The sequence below is a fragment of the Passer montanus genome, unplaced genomic scaffold (genome assembly GCF_014805655.1).
Source record: "Passer montanus isolate IOZ18808 unplaced genomic scaffold, ASM1480565v1 scaffold2, whole genome shotgun sequence".
Lineage (NCBI taxonomy): Eukaryota > Metazoa > Chordata > Aves > Passeriformes > Passeridae > Passer > Passer montanus.
Window position 1 is genome coordinate 20,964,997 of NW_024366591.1, and position 15,709 is coordinate 20,980,705.

At 37.8% G+C, this 15,709-nt stretch overlaps 1 protein-coding gene across 22 annotated transcripts in view; it reads left to right on the forward strand.

Annotated features, from left to right (window-relative positions):
• The window catches only part of SYNE1 (spectrin repeat containing nuclear envelope protein 1), a 293,146-nt gene that overhangs the window by 269,084 nt on the left and 8,353 nt on the right, over positions 1–15,709 (forward strand). For 17 of the 22 annotated variants that reach the window (XM_039707342.1, XM_039707354.1, XM_039707344.1 and 14 more), the window contains 12 exons: positions 2,149–2,331; positions 2,722–2,859; positions 3,617–3,808; positions 4,683–5,013; positions 5,856–5,924; positions 7,873–8,015; positions 8,880–9,006; positions 10,161–10,372; positions 11,847–12,047; positions 12,410–12,538; positions 12,910–13,122; positions 14,108–14,197. In XM_039707342.1, the coding sequence (XP_039563276.1) occupies positions 2,149–2,331; positions 2,722–2,859; positions 3,617–3,808; positions 4,683–5,013; positions 5,856–5,924; positions 7,873–8,015; positions 8,880–9,006; positions 10,161–10,372; positions 11,847–12,047; positions 12,410–12,538; positions 12,910–13,122; positions 14,108–14,197 (2,028 nt within the window). The remainder of the gene's footprint in view (positions 1–2,148; positions 2,332–2,721; positions 2,860–3,616; positions 3,809–4,682; positions 5,014–5,855; positions 5,925–7,872; positions 8,016–8,879; positions 9,007–10,160; positions 10,373–11,846; positions 12,048–12,409; positions 12,539–12,909; positions 13,123–14,107; positions 14,198–15,709) is intronic. The other 5 variants (XM_039707356.1, XM_039707363.1, XM_039707347.1 and 2 more) reach the window with 2 other exon arrangements.

A 15,709-nucleotide genomic window follows, 5' to 3' on the forward strand; every position in this document is an offset into this window, starting at 1 on the left:
TCTATGTGGTGATTGGGATTTAAATTTATTATTTAGTAAGTCTCTGTATTAGAAGCCATACCACAAGTATACTGACCCTTTGATTTTTACAGCTGAATTGACTTTGCCCAAAGTCTGTTTTACTGAACTTCAGCTGTTATGGTGACCTTTCCTGTACAGCAGACTTGTGCATTTTTTATTGTCTATGGAGTGTCAGCAGGAGCAAGATGAAAAGAGAACAGTGTAGCCTCTCCAAAAGCCTTCTTTCCCAGTAGTTTGGTTCTTTCTCTTTTGTCCTTCTTTTTTTCTTATTTTTTTTTCTCCTGAGCACTTGATTTCCTTGCCTACCAAATAGCAGGAAGGCAATGTGGTATTCAAATCCAATGGCGTTCAGCAGCTTTACTGTGAATTCAGTGTGAAGTCAGCCACTTAAAAATACTGGCAGAAGGAGGTTTCTACTTTAACTAGGCATTTTTTAATTTTATTTTCTTCTCCATTTTCTTCTGCACTTTAATTAAAAAACAACACATAACAAAAAGAACTCATCAGACCATATAAGAACCTTTCTCTTCTTGAGCACAGGGGTCAGAGATGGCTCTCACTGAAGTCAGTACAAAACCAAACTCCTTCCTCTCCAGTAGTTTATGGAGAAATGGAAAGAGGTAACAGGAAGGAATGCAACAGATGGATTCTTGTGTAGCTGACATGAAAAAAATGGAAGGCAAATAAACAGCTGTTCTTTTGCTGGAGAAGGCCTGGTAACAGGTGAAACAGCAACTGCACACTTCTAGATTTCATGATTAGTAAATACAGTCAGAATTGTGCCTCTAATAGAGGAATACTTCTGCAATTTGAAATTAATTCAGTTCCACTGATTGTTTCACCCTAGCTGCAAGCGTATTTGCTCCTTTTTGGTTGTCCCATACCCAATTTTATGGCCATTCAATGAAGAGAATAATTATATTGAGGGGACTCTACAGAATCTGATCTTTTTTCCAACCAGTTCCTTCTCTGGTATTACAGCAGAAGTGTGCTTGTCTCATTTTTAGCTTTGCATGGTGCAGTGTGAAGTGTATATCTTTTTACATAGAAAACTCACGTGTTTAATTAAAATTTCTCTACAGAAGTATATTATCTATTCCAGTTCTACAGTCGTTATTAAGGGAGGTGTCTCGTTTTGGAAGAGATGGACTGTTTTATTGCATTGTGAGGAATATCAGACAGCAAGTTTGTAGAACTACAGTGGGATCCAAACCATACTTGTATTCAAAAGAGGGCTGGTGTAATCTAGGATTTTAGGTCTTCCTTTGATTGCTTTTCTATTTCAGTGATGAAGATAAAAACAAGTTGATTTTTGAAAAAATATTCTGGTGGTGGTGGTAGTAGTACTAATAGCAGTATTAATTCAGTAACTTCTTTACAAGGTCTTCCTCCAAGCTTCATGATTGCTAGTCACACATAAAGGCCATGGGCTAAGTCACCTGTGCACCTCAGCTGTGTCTCTGTGGCCCTTGTAACAGCAGAGCAAGCACCAAAAGAGCATGGTGCAAACATTTGCCCAGACATAAGTTGGCATGGATATGTGTGACATTTTATTTTCTGTGAATATTTTAAGACAAAACTTACTTGCACAACAGTATACTAAATATAAAGAGATGTCTCATTTAGTATTGTGTTTCAGAATAAACAATTGCTCAAATCTCTTCAATGTTTGTATTTCAGCAAATTCAATAAGTGAAAAGAAATCCAATGAAGCCACAGGAATCTTGGATTTCTGTTCCTTTTTTTTTTGAGAAGAGTTTCATGTTCATTGTTTGTACTTCTGTTCTCAAATACAGAAAGCATATAATTTCGCAGAAAGAGGAGCTGGTTTTCTTATACTGGTTTTGCCTTTGTAATGGACATTCATGTTGCAATTCCTCATTCAGTGAACCCTGTCAGTTTTATGAACTTTTTGGGGTTTCTTGTTTTTTTTGGTTTTGCTTTTTTTAATCAGAAGGCAGCATCTCTATAGGGTAGCCCTCAGGAGATGTCTCCAACCAGTGGAATCTATTGGCTTACATAAGTCAGAGTGCAGAAGAAGAGTGAAAATAAAGCCAGACATCTATATATGTATCCTGATTTCAGTAACTAAAATTCTGAAGGTGTCTTTTGTTCATACTGCTTTAGGCTTTCCAGAGACAAGTGCATGAAAGCCTGACTCAGCTGGAGCTGATCAATAAGCAGTATCGGCGCCTGGCACGGGAGAACCGCACTGACTCCAACGGCAGCCTCAAGCAGATGGTTCATGAGGGGAACCAGAGATGGGACAATTTACAAAAGCGAGTTACCTCCATCCTGCGCCGGCTAAAAGTATTTTTCCATTTTTAAGACTTCAATTTCACTACTCTAGTTATGAATCGGGGTACTTCAGCAGCTTTCAGTTTGATGCATTTGCACAGTGGTTTTGAGAGGCTTTCTACCTTCGGAAGAGGAAGGAAGCTCATCAGTTCACTTAGTCCAAAGTAAACAAATAAACCATAGGAAAATGCTTGGTGACATCAAACACCATCTTCCTCACAGAAGATAACTTTTTTAGGTCAGCTAATTGCAGCTCTAGATAGTGTTACTTAAAACGGAACCTCAGAAAGCATGTAGAAAATGAAAGAAGGTGTACTGAGTTTAAATTTGGTTTGATGGGATGAAAGTCAATTTCCTACTATGGCAGAGGGTTTTCATGCCACTCAATTTTCCACCCTCCAGCATTTTATTGGCCAGCGTGAGGAGTTTGAAACAGCACGTGACAGTATCCTGGTATGGCTGACAGAGATGGACCTGCAGCTGACCAACATCGAGCATTTCTCAGAGTGTGATGTCCAAGCAAAGATAAAGCAACTTAAGGTAAAGGATGATAGTTTACAAGAAGAATGTAAAGAATGGATAGTTACAGAAGGAGGAATGAAAGAAGGGAGAGAAAAAAAAAAACATGCATGATGAGAAAATAATTTTAAGAAACATTATGCAGAAATGCAGCCTGATATGGTTCCTTTACTTGCAGGCTGAGACTTCAACCTCATTATGAGTTACGTCAGATTCAAATATATACTTTTCTTTCAAAAGAGAAAATCTTTGATCTGTGAAAAATGTAAAAAGAAAAGCCAGGGGTGATAGTGTATTTTCCTGCATCAAAATAGGAAATATTAATAAAAAATATTTATGTAGGGTCTGCATTATTGCTAATATCTAATAATTACTACATTTCTCAACCATTTCTGCATCAGAAAACTACTTCTCTGGAGAGAACAATACCAAATGTCACATTTTCCAAAATTCCACTGTGCTAGGTTTAGCATCTCTGTTCATTCTAGACATTTGATCATTGGCATGGCTTGTTTAGAAAATAGATTTCTTTCCAAATTCAACAAGTAAGGAATGAGATGGTAAACCGTGAAGAATCACTGGTTTTGGCTTGAAAGACTGTGGAACACTAAATTTAATTTAGTTGCTCATTGTGGGTCATGACAAGAGTATTTGGCACAATCTCTTTTTGTTACCCACACCATTCTTTCTATAAAACTCCTAATACTTGCATCTTTAATTACCCTGATTGTTGTAATGTTGATTTTGTTGTTAAAGCATGGGCTTTTCTTTTACATAGGCTTTCCAGCAAGAAATTTCCCTGAACAACAACAAAATTGAGCAGATAATTGTGCAAGGTGAGCAACTCATTGAGAAAAGTGAGCCCCTGGATGCAGCTGTGATTGAAGAAGAACTCGATGAGCTGCGTCGTTACTGCCAAGAGGTCTTCGGGCGTGTGGAGCGCTATCACAAGAAACTTATCCGCCTTCCTGTGTGTATATTTACATGTGATTTTGCTTGTTTGGTCCATTGCCATTTTACAAATGTGAAAATGAGGAAAGATGTTGAAATGAAACTAAGTAACTTTCCAAATCTCCTGTGGTTAAATTTTGTTGCAACCCTGACCATCTGCCTCCCTTCCATTACATGCTATTTGTGTCCTGTTCAGAGAGCAAGCTGATGAAATCTGGAATTTCTGTAAATCATCATGAAAATGCATGCAAATTGGAGATTCATAAAACTTTATTAATGGGAGTAGCACTGTGGTACTGGTCATAAGACAATCTCCCAGCACTGTCAGATAGTTTGACTGGCAGCTTAGTGAATCGGTGTTTTTTAAAAGCACAATGATAAAATTATTTCATTCATCAGAAGAGAGAGAAGTTTGTCTCCAGAATGGAACATAAGCTCAAAAGTGGAAAAAGAAAACAAAAGGAGAAAGTGAAAGGAAAACCATTTTTGGTATCTCACATCCTACTGAACTAAAGGAACAAAATACAGGGGTTTCAAAATATGAAATAACAGAGTGAGAGCAATACTCATTATAAAGATCACTTACGCTTACTATTAATTGATTCCAGATGTTTTTCTAACTTAATATTTGCATTGAAGTAACATCAGTAAAAGTCTGGAGATATTTGCCTTATGTGAGACTTTATGTGCCTCAAGGAATTAAAATGAGCTGGCACTTTGATCTTTGTTGTTTTCGCTTTTTAGTACACCTCAAAAATAATGAAGGGAAGGTGCAAAACGAAAACCACACAGTGTGCCTGTCACCTAATGCTGCTTTATTTCACTGACCCAGGCTGACCATGCAGTGCCTCTGCACGTTTCATTGATCGCTTCTGTTTGCATTATGCTTCTAGCTAACAGATGACGAGCACGACCTCTCAGACAGAGAGGTGGATCTGGATGAATCAGCAGATCTCTCTGACATACGCTGGCATGACAAATCTGCGGACAGCGTTCTCTCCCCGCACCCCTCTTCCAACCTTTCGCTGCCTCTTTCCCAGCCGCTGAGGAGCGAGCGATCGGGGCGAGATACCCCTGCGAGCGTGGACTCCATCCCCCTGGAGTGGGATCATGACTACGATCTCAGCAGGGACCTGGAGACAGCCGTTTCACGGGCGCTGCACTCAGAAGAAGACGGAGGACAAGAAAAAGACTTCTACCTGAGAGGAGCAGCTGGCATAGCAGGTATGGTGGCAGACTGAGTGCTCTGTTTTCTCCGAGTAAAAAAAAAGGCAAATGTTATATGTGTGATTGTGTGGCCAAGATTCTCATGGAAAAGTACTTTAAATAGCCCCTGATGACTTTAAATAGAGTTTCCTAAGTGATCTCAGTGGCCCTCTGGCCTTAGAGACAGTGATGGAGATTCCTGGATGACGACAGCCTTGGAAAATGGCAGAGGCGTACATGATATGGCAGGGAATTGGCTGTATATCTGTGCGTGAGGCCTGCCAGATGGGATATGTCATCTGTAACAGCCCTGTGTCCTAAGTTAGTCTGACTGCAAGAAACTATACTGGATATGGCAAAAAGTGCAGAACAAACTAATGAAGAAATGCTGTGGAAGAGACCCACAGAGAAAATCATCGAGTGTTCAAGTAAATCCTAACTCTGCCCTGATGCAGGCAAGACTCCAGCAAATGAGTGTTTAGTCTGAGGTGGGATCTTGGGTCTTGTTCTCCAGTGAAGTTAGAAATTCTTTCTGTTTGTGCTTTGTGTAATAAATCTTAACAAGTGAGACTGCCCAAATGAAGCTAGCTGTGGGATAAGACATACCAGCGTATTTTACTCTGATCTTGAGGCTGTCTTTTGCTTTCCAGGTCATTGCTCTGGTAATAGTCAGGTTTGCCTGGATCTTAAGAGACTTTATAGCAGCCTCCCTGTGTTTCAGTCTTCATAATTTTCCTTCTCCAGAGAGAATGGTTACTTTTGGAACAATTTATTTAATCCATCCCATGAAAAGGACTCCTGCTGTAAGGAGACGGCCATTGCTGAGCCATCAATTCAGAATGTGCTTTTATTTTTTCCAGATGTAGAGATCCCTGAAACTCTTGAGGCCTATGTAACACTCACAGAAAACGCCCTCAAAAATATCTCTGGTAGGCATCATAAAATACTAAGCATAGCCAGATGCAAATACCATGGTGCACAAGTGTAACTTTTTTCTCTTCTTCTAGCATCTGCTATCTTTTCACAACTTACAATATAAATATTTCTTACATGGCAGCACTGGCATATTAACTTAGAAGTATCCTCCTGCTTTACCATTGTGCTTAAAGGTACCATTGGAGGCATGGATGAAACAATGATGTCTGAAGTATTAGCCCTTCCACCTTGGCTAACTAAACTAAACTGATCCTGATCTTATTGGTCTTTTTTCTCTGGTGTCCATCAACCAGACTTAACACATTGTTACATCTTAAGGCAGAAGGAAAAGGTATAGAACAATACCTAATTTTTCAGATTTGCTTTTTTTTTTTTTTTTTAAGCAGCCACATCTTGGATTATCCTGCAGATATAAACTTTTAGGTTAGTTGTTGTTTCATGTGATCCAAAATGTCAAGTTGAGGTACTGTCTTTATCTTAATATCGTATATTGGAAAACTATTTTATTTTCACATTGCACAAGATTAAACCTTCTTTCTCATTTTTTTGATTACTCTTTTGGAGGAAATAGATGCATTTGCAAATAATTTTTCTCATTATTTCACAATTTTCCTCTTCTTAAATAATTACTTCATTGCGAAAACTAAACACTTAAAATCTTAGTGTCTGTGAGTGACACAAGCTTCAGGCTCACCATCCATTTCTACTTACTTCCCAAATTAGTGAAATAATGTTATTGATTAAGGGTATGAGTAGTAGCATTACTTATGGGAAAAGTATGTTTACTTTTCTGACCTGTGAATTTTTTTTTTTAACGTAATGAGCAAAAAACAATGTTGAGCACTTTGTCCTGTCCATTTGGGATGAGGTGCTGTTATATATGAAAAAAGATTAATCATCCAAGAGGCTCCATTTTCTGTAATTTGGTGGACAGAAGGCTCCCCTTCTCTATTCATGTTTCTAATTGTGTCTTTATGAATAAATTCAAACTGTCTTTGTAAACAGATGGAAATCAGGCATCATGATAGAATATGGATAAGAAGGATCTCATGGGGTCCTCTAGGCTGCAACCTGCTTCACATTAGCATTGTCTGTAGCTAATTTATATCACAGAATTCAGCTGACCCCTATAAGGAAACTACAAGTTAGTCTTTCTTCAAAAACATTGATATTGATTCCCAATGGCTTGAATTAATAATTCCATCTTGCAGATATCTTAAGCATGGTCTTTGTCAAGTACATAACTGGAAAAATGCTATAAATTTTGCTGCTTAGTGTTGTTGCCCAGAGCAGTCATGGACTACTTGCTGCAGGCCTCCAAGATGTCCAGTCATTTATGGATTTTGACAATATAACAGTATCACTTAGCCTTTGTATGCCACTTTTCGTCTCTAAAATTGTATACACATAGGATCCTTTCATGGAGATGCAAATCCTTCTGCTTTTTAGTGGGGAGTAGTAATACAAAGAGAAATGAAGCTACCAAATTTTTACAAGGATTTAGATCATAAAAATGGAGTATTTGGTTACAGGGTTTTATTTGACAGTGCTTGTAAAATGGAGCAAGGTGTTTCCCAAAATAAGTGATGTTAGAGTATGCTATGCTGAGAACTTTCATTTTAAAAAAAGACAAAGCATTCAATGTGGGGGAAAAATCACTCCAGAATAATTTTCATGCCTACTTTAAACTGTGGACTCTTCTATAGTATTCTTATGACAAGCTTGTTCATTGGTATCATCTTTTGAAGGTTGCTAACACTCTCTAATGTAACTAATTATCACTTAGCTTTGGCATTGTACCACTCATACTGCTGCTGCCACCTTTCTCCTTCACTGTCTAATCTAAACAGTATTCCTAATATCTATTCTGCCTGGGCAAGGAGGAAAAAAAAAATTTGGAAAAGTTGGGGTGACAGTCCCTCTTTTTTGGTATTGATACAGGTGAACCAGGTGCCCTGGAAGCACATATCCGACAGCTGGACAAGGCCTTGGACACCAGTCGCTTCCAGATACAGCAAACAGAAAACATCATCCGTAGCAAGACACCTACAGGACCAGAATTGGATTCCACTTACAAAGGATATGTGCGTGTGTTTTGGATCCCCAGTCAGATATGCACTGCAGGCTTAGCTTAGCTCAGCCATTGATGGAAATGCAGCTGCTTCAGCAGAGCAATTAGCTGTAACTCCTTCTCAGAGTCACTTGTGTGGTTGCTACCCTTAACCACGTGCTATTGGTGTTTATGTTATTAGTATGTTTACAGTAGCATTAGAGGAACAAATACATTAGAGGAACATGACTCTAAGGAATTTATTTTCCTATTACATTTTTGCAGGTGTCTAGAAGTACTTTCTTACACATGCTTTTATCCATCTAACGATGATATCCTTGTTTGAAGTTCCTCTGGTTTTAAAAGCATGTTTTATAGCTTCAGGCACAGTATTTATCTTGCTAATGAATTATAATCATGCACAATATAAGCAAGGTTGCATGTATAGAGTCCGTGATTAAAAAGCTTTTTCAGAGAGGTTTTCTGAAAGATAAACCTCTCTCTAAGCCATTCAAATAATTTTATTAAGGACAGAATTTAAAAATTATCTGCCTGCATGCATAGTAATATTTCCACATTTAAGTTAATTTTCTTTATCAGTCTTCTAGTGTCTTTGCTGTAGTGTCTTAAAATTTAGAAAAGATGGCACCTGAGACACCTAGAATGATTTGGCATAATTGTGCTAAGTTATTTCTGTATAACTTGTGCTTTAGGCCTTTATCATCTGTATATGCTTTTTTTTGTAGTATCAGTGCAGATTGTTAAAATAATAGATCTTTTTCTTCACACTTATACTTAATTCTGGAAATTTCTGGAAGTTGCATTGTAATTCTCACTGTTCATACAATTAGTCCTGTACAGCGCATATTGAAAAGGAATATTTGGTTTGTTAACACAGATGAAACTGCTAGGTGAATGCAGTGGAAGCATAGACTCGGTAAGAAGGCTTGGATATAAACTGAAGGAGGAAGAAGAAAAATTTTCAGGACTCATTAACATGAACAGTACTGAAACACAAACAGCTGGTAAGTAACATGTAGTTCATTTAATGAGCAGCAATTACGGAAAGCAGCACACATGCAAAGCTTTTCTGAATAAACACTTGGTATTATTTGCTGACATATATATTTACATGACTGTCTGTTACCATGTTCTGTTTAACATTTTTTAATAGGAATAGTAAGGAGTAGTAAGTATTCCTTGTGTATGCCATATGAAGATTTAAGGCATACAAGTTCATTTTAAGAACTCCTTCATATCATGAGACATAAGCCTAAGCTTTTCAAGAGGTCCCTGTGGATGCAATGGGTTTGGGTTTTTTAAGATTTCTCATGAAAAAGTTGCTTATACTGCTGTACAAAACACCTAGGCCAGCATTTGTTTCTTCTAATATTAACTTTTACCTCTTAAGATAATCTGCCTACAGTAAAGAAATTTATTTTCACCTGATAGAAGTATTCACCTGGCTAGTTTTAAACATCAGCTGTAGAACAAGAGGCATTTGATTGTGAAAACATGTAATCCCAGAGACTATAAAGGCATCATCTCCATTCTTCGCTTGACAAGATATGCTACCCATATAGTCCCTTTTTTTTTGTGGGTTTTTATTTGTAAATTTTGAGTTGATGGAGTGATACAACTTCTGCCTTCTGCCTTAGCATTTCAAGATAACTAGCAAGAAGAAATAGCCCCATATTTATTTCTTTCTAGTGCAGGTGTTTATCCAATGCATGAACAGTAGCTAAGGCAAATGTAATGAGGTGTGAGCATAAAACAGTGATAGGTACAGCTACCAATGAAAATAATAAATACGTGGTTAGTTAGATGTATTAATATTTCTTATCTGGTTTGCACTTGTCTTGTAATTTAAGATGTCTTTTTTTGCCAGCATAACCTGGTTTAGAGACCTGCATTTATCAGCTTAATTCTGCTCATAGAAGTCTGACATTAGAAAGCAATAAAATTGCCTGGTGACTGCAATCATCCGGGTTCTTCATTTTTTTCCTCCAACATCACTCTCTTCAATCTAACTTCATTTTTAAAGTGGTTAGTGTTTGTGGCTTAGGCTTTTTACAGAGCATATTTTTTGTTCTGAACAGTATTTGATTTATGCAATTGTGCGTGTGAATCTAACGGGGTTTTTTTTTGCTTTTGTTGAATTTTATGTTTGTAATTCCAGGTGTAATTGAAAGATGGGAATTAATCCAGGCTCAAGCTCTAAGCAAGGAGCTGAGGATGAAGCAGAACCTTCAGCAATGGCAGCAGTTCAACTCTGACCTTAATAGCATCTGGGCTTGGTTGGGAGAAACTGAAGAGGAACTGGAGAAGCTCCACCGCCTTGATCTCAGCACTGACATAGAAACTATTGAGCTCAGGATTAAAAAACTGAAAGTGAGTTTCATTTCTCTGTTCCATGGGTTACCTTCTAAAACCAAGTGCAACAGGTATGTTGAAGAGGTTGCCAATAATTGCAGCTGGTTTTCTCCACATAGCAGGATGCTGGTGGTAAATTAACTGGGAAAGTGATTTGCTGAATCACCTGATGGAGGGAAAATGTGCCACTGGCTATCCAAATGAAGTTTTGGAACAGTAGTTCTGTGGGCATTCTGTAGTTCCAGAATGTACAGATAACTCCTGATGTCACCCAAATTGATGACATTTTTAAAAAGTGCCAAGTGAGATCAATTCTCTTCTACTCAAATTGGTAACAAAATAGCTGGTTGAAAAGAAATGCCTCGTTGAGACATTACTACTTTGTGTGGAGGAATGAGGAGTCCAAAGGTGTTGTAACTTACCCCATGTCACCAGTGCAACACAGGAAAAATGTGATGCCACTTCGCAACATTCCTTTTCTTCTTCTGTCATCTCAGGCGAATCAAAATCTGAATGTTACTTTTTCATCTCTCTTGTGTATTTCACAACTATAAAAATCTGCAGATGTGGTGGTCTACAACTTCACATTCAGTTACTAGTATCTTACAAGCATGGGCACAAAAATATGTGACCCAATGTCAAAATGCATTGTGCTTCATGCCAGGGATGAGGTGAACGGATAGCAAAGGCTGTTTCCAGCGGTGATCCATGTGAAGCATGTCAATGCTCATCTTCACTGTAATCCAAATATAGCTGCCATAAGTACTGCAAAGGTTATTGTGACATTGTGCTTTTAAGTAAATGCTGTAAAGTAGGTGGAAAATGGGGCATTTCATAAGAATTCTCTTCTTATCTCACCGTCTCTTTGAAAGCCCATTAGTACCCTCCAGACCAACAAAGGTGGGGTTTCTTTTGTGGCTTCCAATGTAAACATATCAGAGTTTTTATACAAGTTGTGCTTCTATAAATTCAAGTTCTTTATACTCTTTGTATGTTTTTGTTTCTCTCAGTAAAAACTTTTATTTTAAAACACTGATGACAGAAGATTCCACTTGAAAATAAGTTGTTTTTTATGTTTATCAGCAAAACTGAGAAGTGAGGGCAAAAGTTTTATTGTGAGCTAAAATACAGTTGTGCTACATCTTTAAATTTTGTTGGATCTGCTCTGTCTTTAAAATATCTGGAACATGAGCCAGATCTTTAAAATTCAACTCTGACTTCAGGCTTTTAAGACTTTACAACTTTAGTTGGCTTGCTCTTGTTTATGCTTAGAGTAAAATTTTAGTAGATGTTAAAGAGTGGAAACTTGCAGAGTCACAGAGTGAGCCCAGAAGCGCCATAGGCAGAGTAAAGGGACTATTACAGTATAATGCATTTCTGCAGCTGCTGGTGGCAAAGCATTGCAGTCTTGTGGTACATTCTCTACTTTGTTTTTCTGAAAGTCACAATTTACCAATTTCCATTCTTTCTTTCCCTTTGTCTTACCATCAAGGAGCTGCAGAAGGCAATTGATAACCGCAAAGCAATCATCTTGTCCATCAACCTGTGCAGCTCAGAGTTCACTCAGTCTGACAGCGAGGAGAGCAAGAAGCTGCAGGAGCGCCTGTCTCAGATGAACGTGCGCTGGGAGCACGTGTGCAGCATGATCGAAGACTGGCGCAGCTCATTGCAGGCTGCATTAATACAGTGCCAGGTCTGTACTGTGCCTATTTCAAATTGTCAGCAGCTAAATGGTTTATAATTTCACATTATAGTGAAATTATAAACCATTTAGTTACCTAGTGTGCTCACGATCCATCTGAAACTTACCCATGAAAGCCATACAGCTTTGGCGTGTGTTTTTCTCAAGGGTACACCTGCGCTACCTAAAACATGTATTTACAGCCCAATATTTACAAAATTTGTCATCTCTGGAATAGTGTTATAATAGCCTATTGTATACTTCTTGGAAGTTATTTTATTTAGCTAGTAGAATGTATCAGAAGATAAACTAAAAACCTGAGTTTGACTGGAATAGTCTACTACCCTGTTAAAACCATGATTCGTCATTTGTAGGATTTCCACGAACTGAGCCATGGTTTGCTGCTTTGGTTGGAGAATATTGACAGAAGAAAAAATGAGATTGTGCCCATCAATCCAAATCTGGACTCAGAAATACTGCAGGATCATCACAGACTTCTTATGGTAGGACTATAATCACCCTTTTCTCTCCCAGTGTTTTGGGAGATCACCAGAAAAACATCTAATCAAATTTCTCTTTCTCGTGGGGGTTAGCACTGCACATTGTGTGTTAACACAGAGCTGTGAGACCAGTGTCAGTGACTGACTTTGCCTTGGTAGGGAATGCCACTCACTTTCCTTAGTAGCACAACATGTGATTTTAAATCTTAAGCAACTACTAGTCTGCTGTATATCCTCCAGTCAGATTAGGAATTTATATTGCTTCTCGGGGGTTTTTTTTCCCATTTCTTTGGCTTAAAATGTTGAGTTTTGTGAGTTCTACTTTTTTTTTTTTTACTACTATTAAAAAAATTTGATGCTTGCCTTGGCAACAGCAAATCAGACGTGAGCTGCTGGAGTCTCAGTTGAAGGTGGCATCACTGCAAGATATGTCTTGCCAATTGCTAGTCAATGCTGAAGGCAAGGATTGTCTTGAAGCCAAAGAAAAGGTACATGTCATTGGAAACAGACTGAAGCTGCTCTTGAAAGAGGTTACACGTCATATTAAAGACCTAGAGAAAATTCTAGACATTTCAAGCAGTCAGCTGGTAAGTCACGTCTTTATATTTCTTTCTGTTCACTGAGCGTGTTTCCTGCTGTTCCAACTGCCTTTCTCTGGTCATTGCTATTGGCTGCTCTGTTTCTGTGGTTTGCAGTGTTTATCAAGATGGAACATATAATCTTAAATATCATAAAGTAATCTTAAACATCATATTGTAAAGATCTCTTCTGATATGGGGGGGAGGGGGTAAATTCAGTATTTTTTTTCTATTTGGTGTAGCAATTACTGAACTTCTCAGTTTGTTTACCCTGCTATTACTGAATCAGTCAACTGGCAAAGTATATGAGATAATTATTCAAGCAGCAGTACTGAAAATTATAATATGTCAGTTGTCACTGGAAAGGAAGTTAATGCACACTTTGTGAAAGAGAGGGAAAAAAAGCATAAAATAAATTCTGTAGTAGGGTAAGGAGTCCCTTATATGTGCCTCTTAGGCTGTGAGTTATAGTCCAAATCTTTTCAAGTTGTGTATCTCACATATTTGAGGGGGAGTTTCACATATGTCTTTGCCAGCAGTGACAGCTACAGAGTAAAGATTTCAAGGCTCTCCTTTAGTTCAGTTTTTTAAAAGGACTTGGATTAGCAGAGTGCTTAAAGCACAAGAACTCAGCTCTTCCGTTCTTTTAGTGGATTTCTGCCTGTTTAATTAAAATCTTGGTACTACCAAACTCTTCTTGTAGTTCACAGCCAACAAAGGACTATTGTTTTTTCCTGTGTATTGACTTTGGTAGAAAATGTGTCACCTAAGCAAAGGAAGTTTTAACTATTGTTTGCTTTTCTTCTCCTTTAGGGCTGACAGAGAAAACATTTAATGCCTTAGTCTTTTAAAATTTGGTAACAAAATTTAGCTGCTTTATTTTATTTGGTTTGGAAATAACTCTGCTGGAATTTCACTCAGGGTAATTTTTCTAGTTTGCTTACCTGTACAGCTAGTTGCTGTATTTCTGAGCTCCGTTCCTTCTGAACTTTAGGAATTGTCTTCATGGTCTTCTGATGAATTAGACACATCAGGCTCAGTGAGTCCTGTATCTGGAAGAAGCACTCCAAGCAGACAGAGAACGGTAATTTCATGTCAATTATTTTCTTCCACCTCTTGGGTGGGAACTCTAGATATCTACAGCAGTTCTAGCCAGCTGGAAGTCACCCCTTCCCACTTGTTAGGAAAGGAAATGTCATAAACCAAAAGGAAAACACAGCTGCTTTCCCCAACCCTGCTGCATATCCCATCCTGCATGAAATCAGAAGTGGTAAATACTATCTGAAACCAGGGCTGTCAGTGTGGTTGGTTTACCATGGTATGGCATGTCGTGTCTCTTGTATTTTGCTCTAGTGATGGCAGCACCCCAAAGTCTGGTCTTGTCTGGTATAATCAGTCCTCCATTTCTGTTTGGCCTTCTCTTCAGAGCTGCTTCATCAAGAATCTCAATAAGTTCTTTTGTCATTTCTGATGCAGGTTGCAGATGGTCTTATTGAGACTTTGGATGAAGGGCTAAGTAGAGCTGAAGGGCACAAAAACATAATTCAAACCAGCTAGCTGTGCAGGACCTAATCAATGGCTACAGTGGCAACTCTGGAGTTGTCCATTTACATCGCTGGCACAAAATTCAAGAAATATAGCAATACATGCCTAATACTTAACACTTCCATACTCTGAGCCCAAATTAGAACTGCAATTATTTTGTCTTTTTCTGCAATTCTATTGGTTGATTAATTTGCTTTTTTCCTTAGTTCTTAAGACAATCAGATTGGTTTTGTTTTGTTTTGTTTTTCCATTTGCACTTTTTTGTAAAGTCTCTGAGTTCTGTCTTGGTAAATCTATGGCTCTTGAAATTAATTTATTTTTTTTTAATTTTTGTTTACGTTCACTAGTTTCCTTTTAGATGCTAGTATGAGAATGTAAAGGAATACTGGCTTTTCCAAAGGAGAAGGAATATAAACCTTAGCATTTTATTTCAGAGGTCAATGCTTTTGTCTTTTAAATTTAAACCTAAGTAATTTCTAATAGCTCTTATATCACAGGTGTAACTGAAGGTTGCCTGACCATTACAGGAAATGGAGAAGTATTTTAACATAAATCTTTGTCTAGAGAGCATGTAGAATTATCATGGGTTTCATCTTAATATTTTAATAAGGATTTGTCTGTCTCTTTGTTCATATACATGACTACTCTTTTTTTTTTCTCCATAATTCATAACTGAGTTGTATGATTCCTTGGGTCTAGTTTTCAAACTTCTGGGTTCTGCATCCACACAATTTTGAAGACTAAAGTGATACTAAAGTGTTTAGAATTTCCTTGCCAAATATGCTGATGCTAAATAAATAAATACTAATACAAAAGAAATACAATCAGAATTATAAACATCTAGCTCCATTAAATCATCCAGCAATACTCACTAGCTGTGAGTGCAAGAATGCCCCTACAGTTATTTGGCCTTCAAAATCGTGGGGTGTAGGATAGGCAAAACTTGCCAAAGGAGGGTCTTGTACCTTTTTTCCTTGAGAATATTAATTTTTCTGCATGTGGATTTTTAAATCTATATATTTTTCCATATTCAACTTAATAAGATAACATC